Genomic DNA, 24,736 nt, shown 5'->3' on the forward strand with positions numbered 1-24,736 from the left:
TGACTTTCGCTGGTTTGCCTTTCTCTATCCCCATCTTTAACTTGCAGTGGTTTGGTCTCTTTGTTCCCTCTGCCCTTTTCGCTGTTCCTCTCTTCTCCCCGTTGTCTGTTTCTCTATCCTTCCCTCCAGTCACTATCTGTATTTGTCTCAATCTGTTTCCGTCCCGTTTATGTCTGCCGATCTGCCCATTCGTTTCTGATAACATCTTTGTCTTTACATCCCTCTGACTCCCTCTACTTGTATCCTTTTCTGTCTCTCTCTCTCTAAACCCTCCCTATGCATATTTGCTGAGAGCACTTGACGTCAACACCCCCACCCTCGGCGTTTCAGAGCCTGTTCGTGTTTTAATCCATTCCTTAGCCAGCACTGAGACGCCAGCAGCAGCATTAATGCCAGCAGCAAGACTCCGAGAGAAGCCGGGAGCTGTGCGCTGCCTGGGCTTACTCGCTCTTCTCGGCACCGACTCTCAGTGGGGCTTTAATCTGCTTCCATGGCTCTGCACCCACCCGCCTTCCAGTCTCCAGCAGAAAAACACTTGGCCCTGAACACTTTCACCAGCCTTTTCACTTGGTGGGATGTTCGACGCTCTTTCTGACCCGAATCCATTTATTGCTTGTGATCCGCAGCCGAGAGGAGGCGACAACCGGGGAAGTGAAGCTCGTACCGTGCCCCCCCCACCACCACCAGACTCGACCTTTGTATTGAAGACGGGATGAAAGATCGGCAGGTTAGAGATACTTGGGCTTCCCCGATTAAAACATGCGATAATTCAATGGGGGGGAAGCAGCTCTCGTGAGTATGATCATTGGGACCGAGCGTGTGAGGTTTGAGCACTCGCTAATCTGTTACAAAGTCTACTTGGCGAAATATGGGCAATGAAAGGACGCTCGAGGTCATTTTGTAGTGTGTATTGCTAATAAGGAAATAAAAATCATGGAATTATCTGATGTTAGATGCTCCAGCCCAAGCGACGAACTCTACACCATCAACAGGACCCCAGGGACCAGACCCAAAAGACTGCTTTGGCAAAATGCTGTTCGCCACATCACCGAACAGAGGTTCATAAACGAGCAAAGCAAAGCCAAAACCATCTCATCTTCCGAAGACTCATGGAGTCCCAGCCGAAGGAAGCAGTCTGCGGGGAGGATGTCCATAAGCGGACACAACAACGGCAGCACCAAGGTTTTCCCTGAGCGCACAAGCAATGATCTGGGCTTCCTGCAACTGGACTGCGCCCCCAGTAATTCCGACTTCTTTCTCAACTGGGGCTACACCTACCGGGGGGTCATCTTTCCAACTCTGAAGAACTCCTTCAAATCCAGAGATCTGGAGAGACTCTACCAGCGCTACTTCCTGGGTCAGAGGCGCAAGTCAGTGGTGGTGATGAACATCTTGGATGTGTTGACCAAACTGACTGTCCTGATTCTTCACCTAACCCTGGCCTCGACCCCCATGGACCCAGTCAAAGGCATCCTGTTGGGATTTTTCACTGGCATCGAGGTGGTTATCTGTGCCTTGGTGGTGGTGAAGAAGGACACAACTTCGCACAGTTACCTGCAGTACAGCGGCTTGGTGACCTGGGTGGTTATGATCACCCAGATTCTGGCCACCGGCCTCGGCTACGGACTGTTGGGAGGCGGCATCGGTTATGTGCTGTTCACCCTCTTTGCCACATACAGCATGCTTCCTCTGCCCTTAACCTGGGCGATCTTGGCTGGCCTATTGACCTCCGTGCTTCACCTTGTGCTCCAATTACTCATCCCCCGAGCTTCAGTCCCAACCACAAACCAGGTAGCTGTCATACATCCAAAAACAACATACTGCAAGCTGGAAATCTGAACTCACATCAGAAAGTGCTGCAAACACTCAGCAGGTGTGGAGAAAGAAACCAAGTTAACGTTTCAGGTCATGACCTCTCTGTTCCTCTCTCCACAGATGCTGCCAGACCTGCTGAGTATTTCCAGCACTTACTGTTTTTATTAGTTCCCTTACACTTTATACAAGCGGCGTATACTCGTGCAATACGGCCCAGAGGAACGAAACACAGCGATTTGCAATATACATGTAGCCAGAAAATTATTTATTTAGCTTTGGCCTAGCTCGTCAATCTATACCATTTGCCAGGCATGTTTTTTCTGTCTTTGTAATTGGGATATTTACCCAGCTGTATCTGTGCAATTGGGAAATGAAATGAAACTGTTCAGATCCCGCATTGTCTCATCTTTCTACACTCCGTCCTCCCCTCTGTCTAAGCCAGCGCTGATATCTAACTATTTATGTCTGATGAATGTTAATGTTAATGTACAGTAGGTTGGGTTTGTTGTTAGAATGTTGCCTAGTGTTTCGTGCTACACCAGCTCTGATGGGCTGAAGATGTACACGCAAATCTTGCTGACCATCAACAATGGGGAACATGTCTTTGGCAATGGTCTGGCATCAGATAATCTGTCGATAACCAACGCACACCAAGTTTTTTGTTATATGCAGAGAGGGGTGTGTCACTGTGTTAGCACCGCCCGCCTCACACTGGACAAGTGCATAGCGGGATGGTGGGCTCACATTACCCAGTCCAAAGTTGCTCGGTCAGTAAATAGGATCTTCATGACATTTGCACATTGTTGAAAAATAACATTGTTACTACCAAAAAGAAAGCACAGCTTTGCGGCGTGGTTATTTTTATGAGGATAAATAAGGATCTCTCGAAAGCCAGAAGCAATCACTGTAGCTCCCCTTTCCCTATGTTTGTCCTTTCACCAATTTGGAGTTGGAGCTCAGCCTTGGGACTGAGTCTATTGATCGGAGAGGTCAGACCACACTCCCTCTAGCGATGGCAATATTACATTTCAAATGTTCCAGCACTTTAAACGGTCTAAAATAGGTGTTTATCAACCATAGGAATAATGTTGAATCCGGTTTAAATAAATAATTATTAAGTAGACGTATCAGTGAGACTTATTTTGTAATGTATTTAAAATATCTATAAAAATGTATCTCCTACAACCCATCGAAGGTTCAATCTTTTCTGGATGTGGACTAACTGCTGGAGATTAGGTTTAATCCTTAACCCAATAACAATTGTGTCCTGTTCCTGTAGAGTCAGAGTAAATTGTTCCGAATCCAAGCTGCTCTCTCTCTCTGTTTATATTATAGTATTGGCAGTAACATTCTCCGAGATGAGTATTCGGCTCTTCATAAGAGGAGCCGGATAGAAACCGCCTCGGCAGGTCAGATCAGAATACGGTGGCTATCAACAGCACGATAAATCTGATTTCACCGCTTTTATTGTAACTTGAAGCCGTTTAACTCGATCAAATGCTTAACATTTCGCCACACTGTGCCCTCGCGTTTAATGAGAAATTAAGATATACCATTCTACATCTTTTTTCAATTAACAGCAACGTTTGGATAATTGCAACACTTTAAAGTGAATCAGTAATATGCAATAAATTAGTGGAGGCATTATCTGTTAAGATTTTCAGAAGACATGTACCCATCAGTACCAGCGGTAATTTTGAGGAAGGCTTTTATTCTCAAGGTATTAACCTGTTCTTTCTCTTTACAGATGCTGACTGACTTACTATTTATCTTCGGCATGTTTTCATATATTTCTGTGCTAGTAACAGTAATGAGAATCAATATTCACTTCACTACAAATGAAACAGAGTGATAGTATTGACCAGCTTTGTGCCTTGCTATTCTTTTGAGGAGGCGAGATGGCGCCGAAGGAAAGAACTATTTCTGTGGAAGAATGAAGTGCATTGGTTTTTTTGCCGTTTCAGGTGATAGCCCAGTCAGTGTTGTTCATGTGTATGAACACGGCCGGGATATTTATCAGTTACCTGGCGGACCGAGCTCAGCGCCAGGCTTTCCTGGAAACCAGGCGATGTATAGAAGCCAGACTTCGGTTGGAAACAGAGAATCAAAGACAGGTAAGAGCGGAATCAGAGAAATAGGCGCAATTGGCTTGACTTATTGTACGCATAACCACAAAATCTAACATTAATATAATGTCTAATAAATATATTCTAAAAGTTTGCGGTAGAAACAAATAAAAAAGTGCATGTAATTTGCTGCATTACTGCGGGTTACTTTTTAATTTATATTTTCAACTGTATGATATCAATAACCAATGCTTTCATTTTAAATCATGCTGGGGTTTGTACTTCAAGCAGAAGGAATTCCGAGTCCATTTCTCACATTAAGCAGCGGTGATGAATAATTCCAATTGTGTTTGAAAAGAGATCACACATAAAGAATCAGTAAAGGCTCAGCAGACAGTAAGCCTGTGTAATGATAAAAACTGCCTCGATTTTCTATTCAGTATTTGTGCACTCCGGTTAACCTGTAGTAATTTCACAGTTGTTACAAGTTAAAGCTCCCTCTTGGGGTATGAACACCATTAGAATGTTCTTTTGTGACCAAGTCAAAGTTTTGTTTGGTGGAGCTCTTGTCAGCAGTAAGTCAAATGGTGAGTTAAGGTCCGTGTATCAGATTTTAACCATTCCCAACGACATGAAACTAAACGACACTAAATAGTTTAAGATGAGGGCTTACTGAACATGGCACCTATAAAGATGAAGATTAGTTCTGAAATTAGTAGCATACTTGACTAGATTCATATTAGCTATTATCCAGCATGGAATCGATGGGCCAAATGGCCTCTTTCTGTGTTGTAATGACCCTAGTTATTTGAATGACTTCATGACTTTTCGCCACTCAAATGGGAATACTATGCATTTTACACATGCATCATATATGTAATTATTATTTCCTGACTTACCATGTATGCATCAGCTTAAGAAGATGAATCACTGAAGTGAGGTTTAAAATATCACCTTTCATTTGACTATTTGGAAATATTATCACTTCAAAGGTAAATTTTCTGAATTTGGAGTTGAACAGATCATGTTCCTGAATGTCCAGATGCTGTTTAACTATGCCCTTATGCCACTAGTAGGGAAAGCAGCTACTGTTTACCAATACTAATAGAATATACATGACTACTTCTCCAGCGGTATATTGTTGTTTGCATTAATAGCTCAGCACTTCAAGCATTTGGAATAGATCCATTAAATATAACAGCACTTATTTAGTAAATATAGTATTCCAGTGATACATAGAACTTCCTGGAAACATTTTAACAGGACCTTTCACAGTGTTACAAAAAGGATATCTGTTTTTAAAATGATACTGGAGCATAACCAAATACTGATTATGTTGAAAAGTCTAGTGTCACAAATAGTAAACAATTTGTCCTTTCTTTGGTTGAAGCTGTCTTTCAAAGCATCATTTTGTGCTTTTCAGAACCAAATGATTGATGTATTGAAGGAATACAAACTTTCACAATCTGCTTGTGGTGTCTTGATATGATTCAGTGCTTATGTGTGTTTGCAATCTGTGTGGTGATGGAAGCAAAAGTTCATGACCATTTCAGTGTAACCTTAAAGCTGTTTCCCTAATTGTATGTGCCCACATATTACATTATACTTCCTTCGCATACGTAGGAGAAAATACACATGGTGGATTTGTGATCACTCCTATAATGTGGTGCAATTACCATGCAATGTTTTGCAAAGCTCCTTTAACAGTATATCCCTGTTCAAGTAATAATAACTAACCTGCTATTTCTTAAGCTTTTTTACATTTTTGTTCACTTTTATTTTACCCCTATCCTATAACATGAACTGTTCCCTGGCTGAAAGGGTGAATGCACAAAGTGCTCACAGGCTTCTGCTGATCACAACTTATGAAAGGTGTGTGTGCAGGGCTCAAATATGAAATATGTTTCACTTCCCACAGGAATTTGCCGAGTGTGGAGTTGTAATCACAACATCTCCTAAAATTCTACCCTAGAAAGTGACTCATGGCACAAAAATTCAAGGGAAGGATTGTTTTGTTTTTTGGCAATGAGATCTTAAGTTTCTTTTATTATATTTTAAATTATATTTTATTTCGATATTAGAAAGCGGAGGTTTTGATCACATCTGTTTCATCTTGATTCAAAGCCATGTTCCAAATACAGTGATATACATTAGATCATTGGGGGTATAAATTCATATTGGGCTGTAGTGTAAATTGGTGATAGCACTTTATCCAATTATCATTTGCATTGAAATCACTGGAAACACAAATCCAGCAATGTGCGAAATGGCTGGAATTTGCTATTGTCTGTTTTGCACAATCATTCAAGACAATGTGATACCATAATCTTCGAATGCATTGTGTCCCCCCACTCCAAATATTGTCTGACACAATTTTTATTCAAACTGATTTTTTTTAAATTGCCTATTCCATGAAGTGTTGGGAGGGTGAACATTCAAGAGTATTATTCAAATGTTGATATTTTCAATTGCAAACTAATGAGGAAAATTGGTATGCTAATATTCATTCACTGATAACATGCAGGTAGAAACTTCTTTAAAGCTATATGTAATTTGTGAAGGTCAGATGAAAGGGTATCTGTTAACATGCTGTAGCCAAGGAAGTAAAATCACTGATAACTCATGTACCCTTCTCTCCAATCATACCTGATGTACATGCATCACATTACCAAGGTTAATGAGGCATTCTGCTCAATTTATTTTGTCTTCAATTAAAATTGCAGAGATATGTAAGGATAAGAATTCTACATTTTTAGTAGAGGTGCACCTCAGCTTTGCTTCTCATTTAATCTATAATAGAACAAGAATTATTTAGCTGAAGGCAGTCAATACTGTCCTTACTTTGAAATGCAAATTCATATGCATGTTGATCTATTAAGAACATTATTAATGGGAAACTACATTTCAGTGGCAACTCCATTCCTTTTGTTTTCTTTTTTAATAACCTTTTCATTTTAGTTATTGTAAATATTCCTCATCTATTTCTTATTTGTTCATGCAAAATCTTCTGTCCTCAATTATTTAGACAGCCAAGATTTGCATTAGGTCCGTTTTTACTTTCTCCTGAGAATGTTAAGTAAGTGACATCAGTGAGCAATTCAACTTAGCTCATATACAGTATTCTCCTTTAGTAATAAAACTTACAAAGGTCAATGACAGTGCTGATCCCACATAGGAACTATGAGGCCTAAAATGCATCAGTTACAAACAATTCTTGATGAGAACATAACAGAATGGTGTTTCAAGCAGCTGAAATTGGCAAAACAGAGAATACTTGCCCAAAATATGCAGAACTCATAATAATTGTCAAAGCTGAATAATATAAGGCTCACCTTTGCCACAAGGTTAAGAGCTCTATGAAAAAATTAATAAATCTGGAAGTAAAAGCTCATCTTAGTAATGGTGGCCATGAAACCATGTTCAATTGCTGGTTCACTAATGTCTTTTAGGGAAGGAAATCTGCCCTCCTCACCTAGTCTGGCCTACATGTGACTCCAGATGCACAGCAATGTGCATGACTCTTAACTGCCCTCTGAAATAGCCAAACAAGCCACTGAGTTGAAGGGCAATTAGGAATGCGGAACAAATGCTGGCCTTACCTGCTATGCCCACGTCCCATGAAAGAATGAATAAAAAAAAGAACTGGACATTCATTGCTTTGTTTTACACACAGTGAACCCTCACTAACTTTAGCTCTGAGCAATAATGTATAACAGACAATATTGATTCAGCCAAAAGCACAATACTGCGAATGCAGGAAATCTGAAATAAAAACAGAAAATGCTAGAGATACTCAGCAGATTTGGAAGCATTCATGTAGGGAGAAACAGAGTAAATGGGCTGAATTTTCCACCAAGGATTGGGACCTTGACTTCTGGCCCATATGGGGACCCCCAGCCCACCCATCATATCAGTGCTGCCATCAATGCACTGCCAGGAAGTGGCTTCCAAATTGCTCGCTTCCGTATTCACCTTTTCATTGAGGCCAACAGTTGGCTCCTGAGGCTACAGGCCCAGTCAGAGGACTCACAGCAATGTCAGGCTAACAGCCCAACAGGCAAGTCAAGCAGCCAAGCACCATGGCATCTCAAGATGGAGGCACCCTTGGTTGCCTGCACTGAAGTCATCAAATAGAGAGACCCAAAGCCGATAGACACATCAGGGTAGAGAGGAAACCTCTCTGCAGGGCTAGTGATGGACAGAGCTACAGCAATTTATCCCCTTGGCCCCATTATAGGGGTGTGATTCAATAGCAGCCTCCACAAATGATGGGGGCCACTCTGACATTGGTAAAGTACAGGCACCTGTGCAAAAGGTGGGGCCTTAATTTTTTTCAAATTCATTCACGGGATATGGGCATCACTGGCTGGGCCAGCATTTAGTGCCTATCCCTAATTGCCCTTGAGAAAGTGGTGGTGAGCTGCCTTTTTGAACCTCTGCAGTCCATGTGGTATAGCTACACCCACAGTGCTGTTAGGAAGGAAGTTCCAGGATTTTGACCCAGCGACAATGAAGGAGCGGCGATATACTTCCAAGTCAGGATGGTGAGTGTCTTGAAGGGGAACTTGCAATGTTTCTATGCGTCTGCTTCCCTTGTCCTTCTAGATGGTAGCGGTCGTGGGTTTGGAAGGTGCTGTCTAAGGAGCCTTGGTGAGTTCCTGCAGTGCATCTTGTAGACGGTCACACTGCTGCCACTTTATGTCAGTGGTGGAGAGAGTAAATATTGTGGATGTGGTGCCAATTAAGCGGCCTGCTTTGTCCTGGAAAGTGTCAAACTTCTTGAGTGTTTTTGGAGCTGCATTCATCCAGGCAAGTGGAGAGTATTCCATCACACTCCAGACTTGTGCCTTGTCGATGGTGGGCAGGCTTTGGGGAGTCAGGAGGTGAGTTACTCGTCACAGGAATCCTAGCCTCTGACCTGCTCTTGTAGCCACAGTGTTTATATGGTTAGTCCAGTTCAGTTTCTGGTCAATATTAACCCCCAGGATGTTGATAGTGGGGGATTCAGCAATGGTAATGCCACTGAATGTCAAGAGGCGGTGGTTGGATTCTCTCTTGTTCGAGATGGTCATTGCCTGGCACTTGTGTGGCGCAAATGTTACTTGCCACTTCTCAGTCCAAGCCTGGATATTATCCAGGTCTTGCTGCATTTGGACATGGACTGCTTCAGTTTCTGAGGAGTTGCGAATGGTGCTGAAAATTGCGCAATCATCAGCAAACATCCCCACTTCTGACCTTATGATGGAAGGAAGGTCATTGATGAAGCAGCTGAAGATGGTTGGGCCTGGGACACTACACTGAGGAACTCCTGCAGTAATGACCTGGAACTGAGATGATTGACCTCCAACAGCCACAACCATCTTCCTTTATGCTAGGTATGACTCCAACCAGTGGAGAATTTTCCCTGATTCCCACTGACTCCAGTTTTATTAAGGCGGCTCTTTGATACCACTCTCGGTCAAATGCTGCCTTGATGCCAAGGGCAGTCACTCTCATCTCAGTTGGACTAATTTGTTTCCTGCCTTTGTGCAGGGGACAGCCAACCCTGTTCTCAGTCTGTCTCTCTGTTCCCAGTCCAGTGTCAGGAATGTTTTGGGGAGCCACCCCAACATGGTTCCCTCTCATTTTCTTTGACTCACACCCACCACCCCCACCTCAAACCCTATATCCATGGGGTCAAGAAATTCCAGCCTGAAGTTTCAGGTTGATGACCTTTCGCCAGAATTGGGAAAAGTTAGAGACAAGGTTTTTAAGCAAATAAATGTGCTATACATCTCTCTCAATTTTCATTTCCCTGGAACTCAAAATCAAGAAGAGACCTCTAAAGGACTATTAAGTCAATATTGCCCATTTGACACAATTTCCCCAAGGTTATAATTACTCCACCTCTCTCCCCTGCAACCTGTGAGTTTCTTACCTTGATTATATTGTCTGGAGAAAACACTGAGGCTCAATGGGCAGTCTCAAATTGCTGCCCATTATATTCCCCAATCAATTTTCAATTGACTTCAATGGGGCAGTGCATAATGAGCATCTAATTTCATATGACCCCCCACTTGCATTTTACACCATCATCCAAAAAAAGATATTGAGTGGATGTCAAGGGCTTCCCCGTAAAAAGAGAGAAAAATGACCCTCAGTCACTGGAAACACAGGCTGGGATGCTGAAAGAAAGTGAGAGGATTCAACAATTTTTTTAAAATATGGGAAGATTCAAAAGGGGTCAATTATTATATTGATTAATTTTACAAGAGTGTATTGAGTAGAAGAAAAGCAGAATTTAAACCACTATATGAAAGTTAATGAAAAGGTGGTCTAATCTTTACAGCCAGAATTGAGAGACTGGAGAAGAATAGTTATGGATGTATTAACTACATTTCTTCCAAATCTAAAGAATCCTCTGTGAAAATACTGCCTATAATTGCTAATGATATCCATGTGTGCGTATTTTTTTTACATAATTAAGGAGAGGCTGGTTCTTTCAGTTTTGCCACAATTTGTTGTATTGGAGATGATTAATGACATGTCAAACGTGGAAGATGAACATTTACAGCACCAGTTTCATAAAATCTACATACATCGCTATGAAAATGTGAGGTAAGAAATTTGTTTGCTTTTAGTGCTTTTTATGTGATTTAAATAGATTTTACCCAAAGAGATCAAATCTTCCATACAGGATCATAACCAACAGTTTTCCTTTATTTTCCTTTTTAAAATGATCCAGCATATTAGTTACAAAGGAGATAAAATGCATTGAAAATGATTAGACTCTTAATATCTGTCTATCACATTATTGAGGTTTGCATAGTCTTTTCAGCTACTAGACTTGCTTAAACAGTTAGTGAAGTAGGCCTGTCACCATTGATGGCTGGCTGTGAGGAATAGAGATGTTTGGCCTTTGTCCTCAACATTTTAATTATGCAATCCATGATAAAGAGTACAGACCCAATTACCTGCTCTCCCAGCTGCATGTTCACAGCAGTAGAGATAGAAAGCTCCAGAAATAAGGAAGAAGCAAATTTTGAAATGGATGCAAATTTTGAAATGGACATCCAGTAAAACTGAAAAGCTACCTGATGGTAACAAAATGTGAATAAAATAATCTGAATTGATTGTATTAAGCATTGAAATATAGCTACCTTATTTACCAAACAAGGAAATGTTAATACAATATTTTCCATGTTTTATTTAGCATTCTCTTTGCGGACGTGAAAGGTTTTACCAACCTCTCTACAACCCTGTCTGCACAGGAACTGGTGAGGATGCTGAATGAACTGTTTGCAAGATTTGATCGACTTGCACATGTAAGTTCAATTAAACATAAATGCAGTGGATGGACTTTATAACTGAATTCGATATGTAAAATCTGGTACTATGCTGAGTCCAAAAAGGATCTTGAGGGTTTAAGTCAATTATTTTACTTTGACAGATGCAATTGTCTAAATTCTGATTATTGTTTCAATAACTTTCATTTTTTTCATTTTTATTGCTTTTTGTCTTCAATTTGTTACAACTTTCTCTCATTTGACAGATAAATTAAAATGATAAACGCTGTGGGATGTCCACAAATTGTGCTGCTTTGTAAATTCACCCAGCGTGCTTACCTGCCTCCGTTGCTTTATAAATTCATAACTTAATGTTTTAATTAAATATAATGAGGGAGTCATACCCATAATCTGCTTGGATTTAGTATTTGATAGAAATAAAAGTGTTCCATTTACCAATAAAATTCTCAAAATACTGATGAGCTTTTATTCATCATTTCAGTGTCTGAGAACAAAGAATATGGGGGCAATTTTCAACTACTGGTTGCCTGTTCCTCACCTAAAAACAAAAGGCTGGAAAATTAGGGAAGCACTGTTGTCCCACTTATGTCCATGGTTTGCCTAACACAATTTTCAGATGGGTCTATACGTGGGTGAGCAGCCTACATTGCCCACCTGAAACAGGCTACTTAAATATGTAAATTAGCAGCCTACTCTGAATTTAGGACCCTGATTGCAATTTTCAGGTACAAATAGTTGCTGTGTGAGCCTTACATATGCTTACCTCCTCCCCCTCCAGTACCCAACCCCTACCTCTTGAGCTCAACTCTTTTGCCTATGTTTGACCAAGCCTGTAATGAGGTTAGGAGCTGAGTGGCCCTGGTGGAACCCAAACTAAGTGCCAGTGAACAATGTTATTGCTGAGTAAGTGTTGCTTGATAGCACTGTCGATGGCATCTTCCATCACTTTGCTGATGGTCGAGAGTAGATAGATGGGGCAGTAATTGGACAGCTTTGCTTTGTCCTGCTTTTTGTGGACAGGACATACCTGGACAATTTTCCACATTGCCAGGTAGATGTCAGTGTTGTTGCCATGCTGGAACAGCTGCGTCTTTTAATGTTTTTCATTATTCAAATATATTTTTAATATTGTTTCAGCACTGCAGTTTGTCAATTCCATAGATGATCTAGAGACCTGAATCAGTTCAAAGTTGTCTAAGTTTGAGAATGACACCAAATTAGGAACAGTGGCAAGTATTAAGAATCACCGTTCATAAATTCAGAAAGTTGATTGCTTTATGCACAGAAAAATGGCAAACGTATTTACTGTAGGTAAATGTAAAGTGGTATGATCTGGCAAAAAATGGGATATGAGACATATACTCAGTGGGAACATAGTAAAGGGATCAGAGCCAGAGGGGCATTGCGGAATATTGGAACAGCTCAGCAATGTCTAGTATTCCCAGGTTGCAAAGAAAATAGACAACATGGTTTGACTATATAGCAAAGGATATATATAAATTGAAGCAGGTTATTTTAAAATATTCCATTTCCTTGGTGAGACTGCATCTGGATTAGTGGACGTTAATAGGATCCACACCGGTTGGTGAAGTCAAAAACCAAGACACAGAGCCTTTCCTTGCTGAATGAGTTTATTGGATTTGTTCAGTGTCAACACTCCTCACATACACCCAGTGTCCCAGCTGTCCTCTATTCATATGTGTTCAAATACCCATCACCTGTTTCCCTTAACAATGTAATTGACATTAACAATCTTAACCATGTAATTGATAAGACATTGACACTGGGTAGAACTTTTACCTTCCATGGGCTGTAAAATGGGTGATATCCAGTTGGCCACCCATTGGAAGCCCTGCCCAATTTTCTTCACTGACTTTGATGGAAATGGAAATGAAAATCGGTTGGGCAGAGCAGCTGATCAGATATCATCTGTTTAGATCGTGCCAAAGTTGAAAGTTCCATCACTTGTGTCCACTTTTAAAACCCTATTTCCAAAGTGATATCATGTTATTGTAAAGCGTTCATTAGAGGGCTACAAAATTAACATTAGCACTTTGATGATGTCAGTGCTTAAAGGGTTAAATGATATCAGTTTATCTGTTGATCATGGCATCATAATAAGGAAGGGCCTGTTTAAGAGGTTCTTCTCAGAATCAGTCAGGGTCCTCTAATAATCTGAATTTATAATCAAAACAGCCAGGTGGATGACTTAAAAGCCAAAGAATGTGGCTATAATGTAACAACTGCTTTGAAAAATGATGAAAGCTAAGTTAATTTTAAGTAGTTACTAGCAATTAACACTTACAGCTAAACATGACAAAGTGTATATTCATCAGCTGAAATTCATGTATTACTAAAGAAATAGACTGCTGGGTATTTGCAAACAACAACAACAACTTGCATTTATTTAGCACCTTTAAAGTAGTAAAATGTTCCAAGGTGCTTCACAAACAAAATTTGACACCAAGCCACATAAGGAGATACCAGAGGAAATGACAAAAACCAACTGGTCCGTCAAACAAGTCCTATCTAGACATGGTGTAATTTCTGAAAACCATCCCCACCTCCCACCCTCTACCCCCAGGGCGGAATCATCCCAGATTTGCACTAAGTGCAGTAGCAGGCGGGTAAAACGATGTTTAACCACTGACTGCAATGGCGGCTTCTCACACCGTATCGTCCCAAACCCGCCGCACTAATTATGCATTCCCAGGAAACACGTCGTTTCCATGGCAGGCCAGCTCCCATTCGCCCAACACGGCATCACCAAACTGCTTCATCACGACAGGCACCACATTTAAAGTACAGCTGTGTGCACACCTCTCAGTGCTTCCAGCCCAGGACTGCTGCAAATAAGACATGGCCCCAAAAGGCAAGAAAAGTGCAGCCCCCAGGTTTAGCGACCTGTCCCTCGAGCGCCTTTTGGATGCCATGGAGGCCCGCCGTGATGTTCTCTACCCCCGCTCTGGCTGCAGCAACATTACCACCGCAGCTTGGTAGGCGATGGCAGTGGTGATAAGTGCCAATGCTGCACAGAAGAGGTTTGCCATCCAATGCAGATACAGGATGAATGATCTCATTCATGCCGCCATGTATGGCAGCTATCTCATTATTCTAACCACACTCAAGCCCATCACACATTCACAGGCATCTCACTCTCACAACCAGTTTAAGGGACATCACCACTCACACTCTCACATCTCCATCTGGCCTTACTCCTCTGGAGACTGCCTCCTCAGCCCTCACCATCTTGCAGCCACTTGCACAGATCAACATGTGCCCCCACACACACCCTGGGTTACCCCCTTCCCCAGTACAGTCCTCACCCTGCAGCACTCTTCCCTTACCTAAGGCCACTTCACCCCCTTCCCCAAGCAAGCTCTAGCCCTGCAACCATACAAAGCCACTCCTACCTTATGGGTGGTCTGGTAGGTAGAGACCTGCCCATGAGCCCCCCTGGATGTGCTGTGGTGCTGTGTGCAAGACCTGGTATTGATAATGTGAGTGCTGCACGAAGCAAGATAGGTAAGCAAACCTCGAAGCCCCAAGCGAAGTGCAGCTCGCCAGGTATATGTCATTTATGTGCATTTGTGAAACACATCGGCATGCAATCACGCTGATGTGGGTGGACGATCTAGCATAGGGGGTGAGTCCGGCGGGCTAGACTTACAATGATATGCAGAGGTATTACAATGAGGTTCCCAATGTTCGATGGCGGGAAACGCGGCCCGCCATTGATGGGCTGAGTGGACGCTTGCAAACTGGTTTCATGACATTATGAAACTGAGTTTTGGCCTTCTCACCATATTGTCCACTCACACTGCCAAGCACACAAGACGCCAGCAGGCACAGACGGCTCCACCCCCAATCCCAACATGCACCACGACAAGCATGCAATCCAATGGAAAGGCCAAAAAAAAAATCTTTGACCGATCCAGGAAAAATCTCTGTGAAATTAATTTCTGACCTCTGAAGCTGATCAACCAGTTTCTGGAAACACAATAAATATGCGACACAACCCCAGAGACTCATTTGCCTTCTACATATAGACACGATCGTCACTCTAGGGAACTCACCAGCTCACTTTTGAATACTTACAGTGAATCTGCACTCACTTCATGTGCAAATTATTCCAGAGGTTATTCCTGTCAAGAGAAATACTTCCAAACCTCTAGCCTATTTTTAAGTTTTCATAAATTATGCATGTTCCCTCACAACCCTTTCTAGTTCAACTAGTCTATTCTTTCATTATTTTTCAATTCAGTGAAAGCACTTATACTAGGTATCAACCTAGCAAAACCCTCTGTGCCCGTTCCATTGCCTCTATATCACCTACCATGTGAAGAGACCAAAACTGGACACAGTATCTAGGTGTGACCTGACCAAGGCCTCACACAACAAAAGGTTAATATTTCTTGTTTTGTATTTAACTATCCTGGCAAGACATCCTAATATCCAACTTACATTTATAATAGCTTCTTGGCACTGGTCATGGACCTTTAATGGCTCATGCTGCCTAAACTGTGGTTGTTGCCCTGTCCAACAACTTTGAGCACTACCATTCAGCCGGATGTATATATGCTTTATGCTGCAACTACCCAAATTCATAACGCTATGTTTATCTATAATGTGGAGAAATTTAACTGCCAAGGGGAGGTGAGTTTCACTTGTTATGATCCTGGACCGGAACGCTAAGCTTTTGGTATGATCCGGTTAGGGACCAGTAACTTTTTGTTTCAAGTAGACAACGTTTGAGATCCAAGGTACTCACTAAGAGAATAAAGCCACAAGATTCCTCAGTTTCTGAACATACAAAATAAACCTTACTATACAAAGTCATAAAGTAAAACAATTTCCAATATCTATCTTATACTCTAACATTCAGAATTAACATAAGGTACATGTAAATTAACAGGTGAACTGTGGCTGAACACACTACACTGCACAAATAATGTCAGATACGACCAAGACAAATTCCATGAACTTCTCAGTAGCCCACCCAAAAGCCAAATTCATTATGAGTTACACAATCTCAGTTAAACTCTGTCTCACTTATGAGGGGTTGCAAGTCTTCACTCTTCCCTTTTGAAGATGTAGCCTCAGAATCCTTCCAAAGGTTGTTCCAACTTGGATGGCCTCAATGACAGCTCACCTTGCAGGGCTTCAATGTCATCTCCCGAAACTACGTTCCCCTGGATTCCCGAGTCTGCACTCCAGCACCAACTCACAGGCTCAACTTCAGCTCTTCAGCCACCAAAGGATTACCTTTGCCGCAATGGCCTGCAGCATTGAGTCACCAAGTTTCCACTGCCTTTTGAGCTCTCCAGGGATTCTTCTGAGCCCTCACTACTTGAAGCCTGTCAACCACAGCACTTTTACTGCATGGAGCCTCTTTCTTTGCTCCTCTTCCCAGTTCCCACTGGTGGTCTCCTCCTGGTGGCTCCAATTCCGGTTTCTCTCTCTCTCTCTCTCTCTCTCTCTGCAGTTAGGACAAGTGCTCCTGAAGACCCTAGGTAGGTAAGGCTTCCTGCTGAGAACTCTTCTTCCCTCACTCTGTGAGCATCTTGTCTTCTCTGCTGCTTCTGCTCCATTTCCCTCTGATGCTGCACCCCAAGTGGACCCACAATAAAGCCCCCATAACTGGGGGCAGGTGCTGAACTCAAGAAGCCTTTTTGAATCACACAACTCCTTTCAAACATCCAGCACCACTCCATGCTGACTTTAACCAACATTTCAGAACTCCTTCAACAACCCAGTACTTCTACTAACTCTGCAACAGCAAGTCGATTGTCAACTCACCCGCAAGTTGGATGCTGATGCCTTTAAATAGCTCTGGTTGAGGGTCCCTCGTGCATATGTTCGGCTATGCATGTTTAAGAGAGCATGTTAACTAGAGCGGAGGGGTCCAAATGGCAGGTGGGTGTCAAATGAGCATTGGGTGCTGACTGATGTCACAATCTGTCCACTTTCATACTTCTGGATATATGCACAGAATACCCTTGCTATCATCCTCTATAATGTGATGATCGGCACAGACCACACTAGATGAGGTCAGGAAAGCAGCAACCCCATGCGCCCCCCCACCCCCCAAAACATCTCCACCTTCCTATTTTTAAACTCAGCTGATTGCTGTAACGCTGAAGCCACTGGTGCTCTGAAGCTGAGTTCTGCTCCACCAGCTTTTTGAATTCCTCAGAAATATTCAACCAGGTTTGTGAGAGATTTTTTCCAGCGATCATGTTAAGGCTCTTGAATAAGTCTTTCTCTGTCAAGGCACTTCTGTCAATGGATACAGTGTAACCTCAGCAGCTCCAGCAATCCCTTTAGCAATGCCTCGGAACAAAGTCAAACTTATGGTTCTGACTTACCGCCAGCCTTTTTCCAGTCCTTGGGAATGATCCCAAACTCTTCAGTAAGCTATGAAAAATATAAGCAAGACACTCACAAAGTGCAGCTCCCATTTCTTTGAGCGCCCTTGAGTGAGAAACCCAATCCCCAATCTATTTTGAAAAACCTAGTTCTAGCTAGGGCTATATGCACATCTAATTTAATACATTCAATTACAATATCAACCCTATTCTATATTAATGATAACACAGCACTTTCTTCATTAATGTAGACTGATGCAAAGCAACCATTTAAAATCTCAGCTAAAGTTTAGGGGTCCGTCTGAATTTGCCCTGTGAAATCCTTCAGTGGCTCTATAGAATCCTCTGGTTAACATGATTGAAAAAAAAAGGCTTTGTTATTGCTAGCACTTAATATATTATCCTCTTTGCCAACATCCTGTTGGCTGGTCTGGTAGCAGCTTCTGTTGCCCTCAACTGAGTTTAATACCTATTCCTGTTACCCTGTGAGTTATTTTCCTTAAACTATAATTCATCTTTGGACATATCCAGTTAACCAATTTAGTTTCATTTTACTATTGGGATTGCTTTTAATCCTGGAGACTTGCATTGCTTCCTTAAGTATGAGGATGGTTCTACAAGTTTTCCATTTGTTTTCAATGTTTCTTCAGTAGAACCTCTTAATGAATTTTACTCATGTCATTTGCCATCTGGTACATTTTCTTGATTTGGTTGATCAAATTAATTCTAATAATATTATGACCACTGCTGTCCAAGTGACTATTTAGCTCTAGTTTTATGCTGGCATGTTGTTTAAGATAACAGTTGTTTATGATATCGATAAATATTTCAGCTGATGAGCGCATTACAAATCACATTTTTTTCTTTGATGCCAACTTGCTTTGAGTCCATCTTATGTTACTGGCAAAGACTAACTTTATCCGCACTGTGTTTTATAATGAAATTGGCACAGAAATATAATACCCCAGAGAGCTAATGCTAATTAGAATAGGTCACAGCCCCTCGGAACTCATCAATTAGCTTAAAGAGTTATTTACATTACATATTACTTGCAATTTTATATAATATTTTCTAAACAGGATAATACATTATTATTATCTGACCTGTGGCATTGTGTCACAGTGTTTAGTAAAAGAAAACATTTAACTTATTTAAATTTAAATACATTTATAGAAACTCCATGTAGCCTGGTCACTCTAAATAAGGTGTTACGTTTGAGCACTTTGTAAAGTGCCTGGAGTGCTTTTCCCAGACTCCTATTCTTCTGATAGGTGTAATCACTAAAGAGGAATGACTGTTTTCTGTTTTTTCTCTCAGCAAATATAGCCATCAGAAGGCAATATAAATGCAAAAGTATGAAAATGTGCAACAATATTCTCTTCGCAGTAAATGCATATTTAGTAGCAACTTTGACAAGTGTACTGTAAGACAATGAATATTTCTTGTTATAGTGTGCATGCAAAGAGTTCCACTAACACAATTGTGCAGTGTAGTATATTAATTAAAATAATGCATTTCTAATAACGTTTTAGGAACATCACTGTCTTCGAATTAAGATCCTTGGAGATTGTTATTACTGTGTATCTGGACTCCCTGAGCCACGTCAAGACCACGCACACTGCTGTGTGGAAATGGGTCTTAACATGATCAAGGCAATAAGGTAATTTCATCACAATTATACAAGTTTCTTTACGCTCATTAAAGTATAGCTTTAAAGTAGTAAACTTTCATCATAAATACATAATATAATAAACTTAAATAATGTCCGTCGTGGCCCAGTTGGTAGCTGTCTTACCTCTAAGACAGAAGGCTGTGGGTTCAAGTCCTTCACCAGGACTTGAGCACAAAATCAAGGTTTGATACATCCAGCGCAGTACTGAGTCAGAGCTGCACTGTCAGAGATGCTGTTTTCAGATGAGACGTTAAACCCTACTGCCCTCTTGGTGGATGCAAAAGATCCCATTTTAAAGAACTATTTCACAGAAGAGCAAGGAGGTTATGCCTGGTGTCCCTGGCCAACACTTAACCCTCAGTCAACATCACAGAAAAAATTATCAGGTTGTTATCACATTGCTGTCTGTGAGAGTTTATGTGTAAACTGGCCACTTTGTTTGCTACATTGCAACAGTGACTAAACTTCAAAAATACCTCAGTGGCTGTAAAGCAGGCTGGGATGTCCTGAGGTCATGAACAGTGCTGTATAAATACAAGACTTTCTTTTGTTATAATGCACTGGAAATTGTGAGTTTAATAGTGATTATTACTGAAGTGATTAAACATACTAAATATAGGTTTTTGCTGGGGATTTAAATAGATTTTAGATTTTCACTGGACTGAACATCAATTTAATATCAAAGTAAGGTTGTAATGATAAAGATGGTAGGGAGTACTGATTAAATGTGCAGTCAACAATAAATCCGGAATAAATGTTCTTTTGATTTACATTTTCTAGCCAGAGAATTCTAGTTGTGGATTTAGTGGAAATTCCTCTTGTTAAATTATGCAACATTGAGATACTTTTTATATTAGACAAGCACATTCAATTGATAAAACATCTATTTTGCTTACCACCAGAGAATGACACTAAGTGAATTGCTCATTCAGAGAACTGGTGCAGACATGATGGGCCAAATAGCCTCCTTCTGCACTGTAATAATTCTGTGATTCTTCTCATTTAGATATATTCAGCTCATTTAGATATATTTAGAGCTATTAGCAATTGTCAGTCTTGGCTCGGTGGTGGTGCCTTTGCTTCTAAGTTAAAAAATCAGGGATTCAAGCCCTACTCCAGAAATTTAAGCATATAAACTAGACTCATATATCAGTGCAGTACTGGGGTGGTGCTGCACTGCCACAGGTGGGGCTTTTAGATGAGATGTTAAATGAGGCCCTATTTGTCCCCTCAAGTTGACGCAAAATGGTGCTATGCGAAAAAGAGCTGGGGAGTTCTGATATCCTAGCCAATATTTATCTCTCAACCAACATCACAAATAACAGAGTCTCTGGTCATTTACCCCATTGTTATTGGTGGGGCCTTGCTATGCACAAGGTGGCTGCCACATGTCTGTATATTGCATCAATGAGAATAGCACAAAGGTATCAGCTCCATTGGCTGTGAAGCATTTTGTGACATCCTGAGGTCACAAACAGCACTATTTATTTTTATTTATTTTTTAATTATTTTGAGGGAAATTGAATCCTGAAGTCAGGAGGTTGTGCTTCAGTTGAACAGGGCACTGGTGAAACTACATCTGGAGTACTGTATACAGTATTGGTTTCCTTATTTAAGGAAGTATGTAAATGCATAAGAAGCAGTTCAGAGAAAGTTTACGAGACTAATACCTGGAATGGGCAGGTTGTCTTAGGTTGGACAGGTTGGACTTGTATCTATTGGAGTTTAGAAGAGTAAGAGGTGACTTGTTCAAAACCTTTACGATCCTGAGGGGTCTTGACAGAGTGGAAGTGGAGAGGATGTTTCCTCTTGTGGGAGAATCTAGAACTTGGGGTCACTGTTTAACAATAGGGGGTCGCTTATTTAAGACAGAGGTGAGGAGAATTTTTTTCTCTCAGAGGGTAGTGAGTCTTTGGAACTCTCTTCCTCAAAAGGCGGTGGAAGCAGAGTCTTTGGATATTTTCAAGGCAGAGCTAGATAGATTCTTGCTTAACAAGGGGGTGAAACGTTATCAAGGGTAGGTGGGAGGTTACAATCAGATTAGCCATGATCTTATTGAATGGCAGAGCAGGCTTGAAGGGCCGAGTGGCCTACTCCTGCTCCTAGTTCATATGTTCATATGTAATTTCTTCACAATTTTGTGAAGCTTCATTGGGGATGTGAACAAAACTGGTAAGATTTCATATTTTGCTATCTTAGCTTACGTAAGCTTTTTAAATTGTATAGTGGTTTTGAATATTGGTTGCAAAATTTGATTTTTAAAAATACTTAGTTTGTTCTGCCTATTGATTTATGCATAAATCTTATTGCTAGGGAAAGTCATTTTTTTTGCAGTATAAGAGTTTCAGTTACTTCTTTTATTAATGCAGTACTTTTGCATGTAGCTGCAATTTTACTTACAAGGAGCCTATTAAAATTAATAGAGGTCACTGGCCACAAAATCAGGCATGGCCATCCTTCCATACTCTTGACCCAAGCCTGCCCACACTATCAGTTGTCTCAGCACAGATTTGCTGGCACCACAGAACAAGGGTTCTTGGCTTTGCGAACCATTTCAGATCTGCCATGGAACGGCATTGAATTATCTGAAAGTATAAACAACAACAAAAAAGTAGTAATTTTGAGGAATAGTTGCTCTAGTTGAGCTTTCAGAGTGAGGCTCAATGCAGCTACTCCTGTTTGTAAATGCATATCCAAGAGTGTGTCAATCAAATATAACTTATTGTTAATTCAAATAAATTTGTCAAGCCACATATGGAAACTACCCTTTTGCCTTGCATGAATCCTCCGAACCCAGTACCAGTGGCAGAGCAGCCAGGTCTGCTTAGTCTTTCCAGCATTTTCTGTTTTCGATTTCAGAATACTGTTGTGATATGATGTGCATGAACCTTTAATAAAGTGTATCTTAAACTACTGTCAATCACTACCACATCAAAACAGGTTGTGATGTATTAGTCCCAGGACTGTAGGCAGTCTGCAAGCAGCAGGGTAGAGATCAGATATACCAAACTTAGCCTCCTAGTAAATCTATATGTATTAAGTTTTATCTTCAAATAAAAAACATTATTATTAAAAAACAAAATTATGTTTAAATGTATTTCCATCCATTGTTTTATCTCCACCTTTTAGCCTATTTTGATCCCTTCCCCCCACCCCACCCACACTAGGGCTATCTGTAACTTGCTCGTCCTGCTTTCTACCTTTAATGTCACCATTAGCACATTTCTTAGCTAATATCACCACCGTCAACACCTCTGTGTCCTTTCGTCTATGACATCTTTTGGCAATCTCCACCTATCACTGGCCTTCTATCCAGCTCTACTTGTCCCACCCACCCTTAAACCAGCTTATATTTCACCTCTTCTATTTTTCCTTAGTTCTGATGAAGGGTCATTCGGACTCGAAATGTTAACTGTGTTCCTGTCCGCAGATGCTGTCAGACTTGCTGAGTTTTTCCAGGAATTTTTGTTTTTGTTTTGGATTTCCAGCATCTGCAGTTTTTTTGCTTTTAAAAAACACACATTATTGTTTCACCAATCTGTGTATGGTTGGTACGTTTACATTGAACAGAAGAATAATGTAAAATAGTGGCAGGGTGGTAGTACGGTTTGAAGATTTGACTGAGCTGAATACAAGCCTCAACCCCTCCAGAAAAAGAAAGCGCTGGTGTGAAAGTGAAAGAACTGCCATGAACTGAGTTTATATGTTTTATTGTTGACCATGATCAAAGTGTTTTAATGTGTGAGGTTAGTGTGTTTTCTTATCCCCAGAGTGATTTGTCCCAATGAGTTCCAGAAGTAAGCTTTTGTGAATTTAAAAATAAACAAAATTATTAATTAGCAAATACTTGCCCCGGAGGTTTAAATGTGAAATCGTATACACGCTATCACACACATAAAGGTTAGATACAGATGAAGAAAAAATGATATGTTTGCAATCTGGAATTATTTTAGTCTATTTATAGTAGGCCTGTAGTTTCTTGGATGAGTTGATGCTTTAGCTGTAGTGGAGGTCTTGTAAAAGCAGAGGATTCTCAGTAAGCTGTGAGGTTTCTTGTATTTGAATTGCCAGAAGGTCAGCTCTTAGGTGAACTTTTAGTTGGAAAGAGTTTGGGGAGGAGACACTTCTCCCACTTAATACCTTGGCTGCATAGTTGTCCTGCAGCTGGTTTGGTATCTTAGAATGGTGTTTCTGATGGCATCTGTCTTTTAACAGCTTTGCTGTTATATTTTAAAAGCAGGTAACAAACATGGCAGCTTTACCATGTAACATGTTTCAAGTCCAAAGTCCTTTTCCAAATAAGGTGATGTGTTATTCTGATAAACTGTGTTAGACCATAAGACCATAAGACATAGGAGCAGAAATTAGGCCATTCGGCCCATCAAGTCTGCTCCGCCATTCAATCATGGCTGATAAGTTTCTCAACCCCATTCTCCCGCCTTCTCCCGTAAACCTTTGATCCCCTTACCAATCAAGAACCTATCTATCTATCTCGGTCTTAAATACACTCAATAACCTGGCTTCCACAGCCTTCTGTGGCAATGAATTCTATAGATTCACCACTCTCTGGCTAAAGAAGTTTCTCCTCATCTCTGTTCTAAAAGGTCTTCCCTTTACTCTGAGGCTGTGCCCTCGGGTCCTAGTCTCTCCTCCTAATGGAAACATCTTCCTCACGTCCACTCTATCCAGGCCTTTCAGTATTCTGTAAGTTTCAATCAGATCCCCCCTCATCCTTCTAAACTCCATCGAGTGTAGACCCAGAGTCCTCAAACGTTCCTCATATGTTAAGCCTTTCATTCCTGGGATCATTCTCGTGAACCTCCTCTGGACCCTCTCCAGGGCCAGAACATCCTTCCTGAGATATGGGGCCCAAAATTGCTCACAATATTCTAAATGTGGTCTGACCAGAGCCTTATAAAGCCTCAGCAGCACATCCCTGCTTTTATATTCTAGTCTTCTCGAAATAAATGCCAACATGGCATTTGCCTTCCTAACTACCGACTCAACCTGCAAGTTAACCTTAAGAGAATCCTGGACTAGGACTCCCAAGTCCCTTTGCTCTCCAGATTTCTGAATTCTCTCCCCATTTAGAAAATAGTCTATGCCTCTATTCTTCCTACCAAAGTGCATGACCTCACACTTCCCCATGTTGTATTCCATCTACCGCTTCTTTGCCCATTCTCCTAACCTGTCCAAATCCTTCTGCAGCCTCCCCACCTCCTCAATACTACCTGTCCCTCCACCTATCTTTGTATCATCTGCAAACTTAGCCAGGATGCCCTCAGTTCCTTCATCTAAATCATTAATGTATAAAGTGAAAAGTTATGGTCCTAACACTGACCCCTGCGGAACTCCACTAGTCACCGGCCGCCATCCTGAGAAGGAGCCCCTTATCCCCACTCTCTGCCTCCTGCCAGACAGCCAATCTTCTATCCATGCTAGTACCTTGCCTCTAACACCATGGGCTCTTATCTTACTGAGCAGCCTCCTGTGCGGCACCTTACCAAAGGCCTTCTGGAAGTCCAAGTA

At 41.2% G+C, this 24,736-nt stretch overlaps 1 protein-coding gene across 5 annotated transcripts in view; it reads left to right on the top strand.

Annotated features, from left to right (window-relative positions):
- Positions 1-330: 330 nt before the first annotated feature.
- The window catches only part of adcy8 (adenylate cyclase 8 (brain)), a 133,704-nt gene continuing 109,298 nt past the window's right edge, over positions 331-24,736 (top strand). For 2 of the 5 annotated variants that reach the window (XM_078540596.1, XM_078540597.1), the window contains exons 1-5: positions 333-1,791; positions 3,780-3,929; positions 10,348-10,478; positions 11,074-11,185; positions 19,068-19,195. In XM_078540596.1, the coding sequence (XP_078396722.1) occupies positions 934-1,791; positions 3,780-3,929; positions 10,348-10,478; positions 11,074-11,185; positions 19,068-19,195 (1,379 nt within the window). In that variant the 5' untranslated portion in view covers positions 333-933. Of the gene's footprint in view, positions 1,792-3,779; positions 3,930-10,347; positions 10,479-11,073; positions 11,186-19,067; positions 19,196-24,736 lie in introns of all 5 variants that reach the window. The other 3 variants (XM_078540594.1, XM_078540595.1, XM_078540598.1) reach the window with 3 other exon arrangements.

The sequence above is a fragment of the Cetorhinus maximus genome, chromosome 4 (genome assembly GCF_964194155.1).
Source record: "Cetorhinus maximus chromosome 4, sCetMax3.hap1.1, whole genome shotgun sequence".
NCBI classification, from domain to species: Eukaryota; Metazoa; Chordata; class Chondrichthyes; order Lamniformes; family Cetorhinidae; genus Cetorhinus; species Cetorhinus maximus.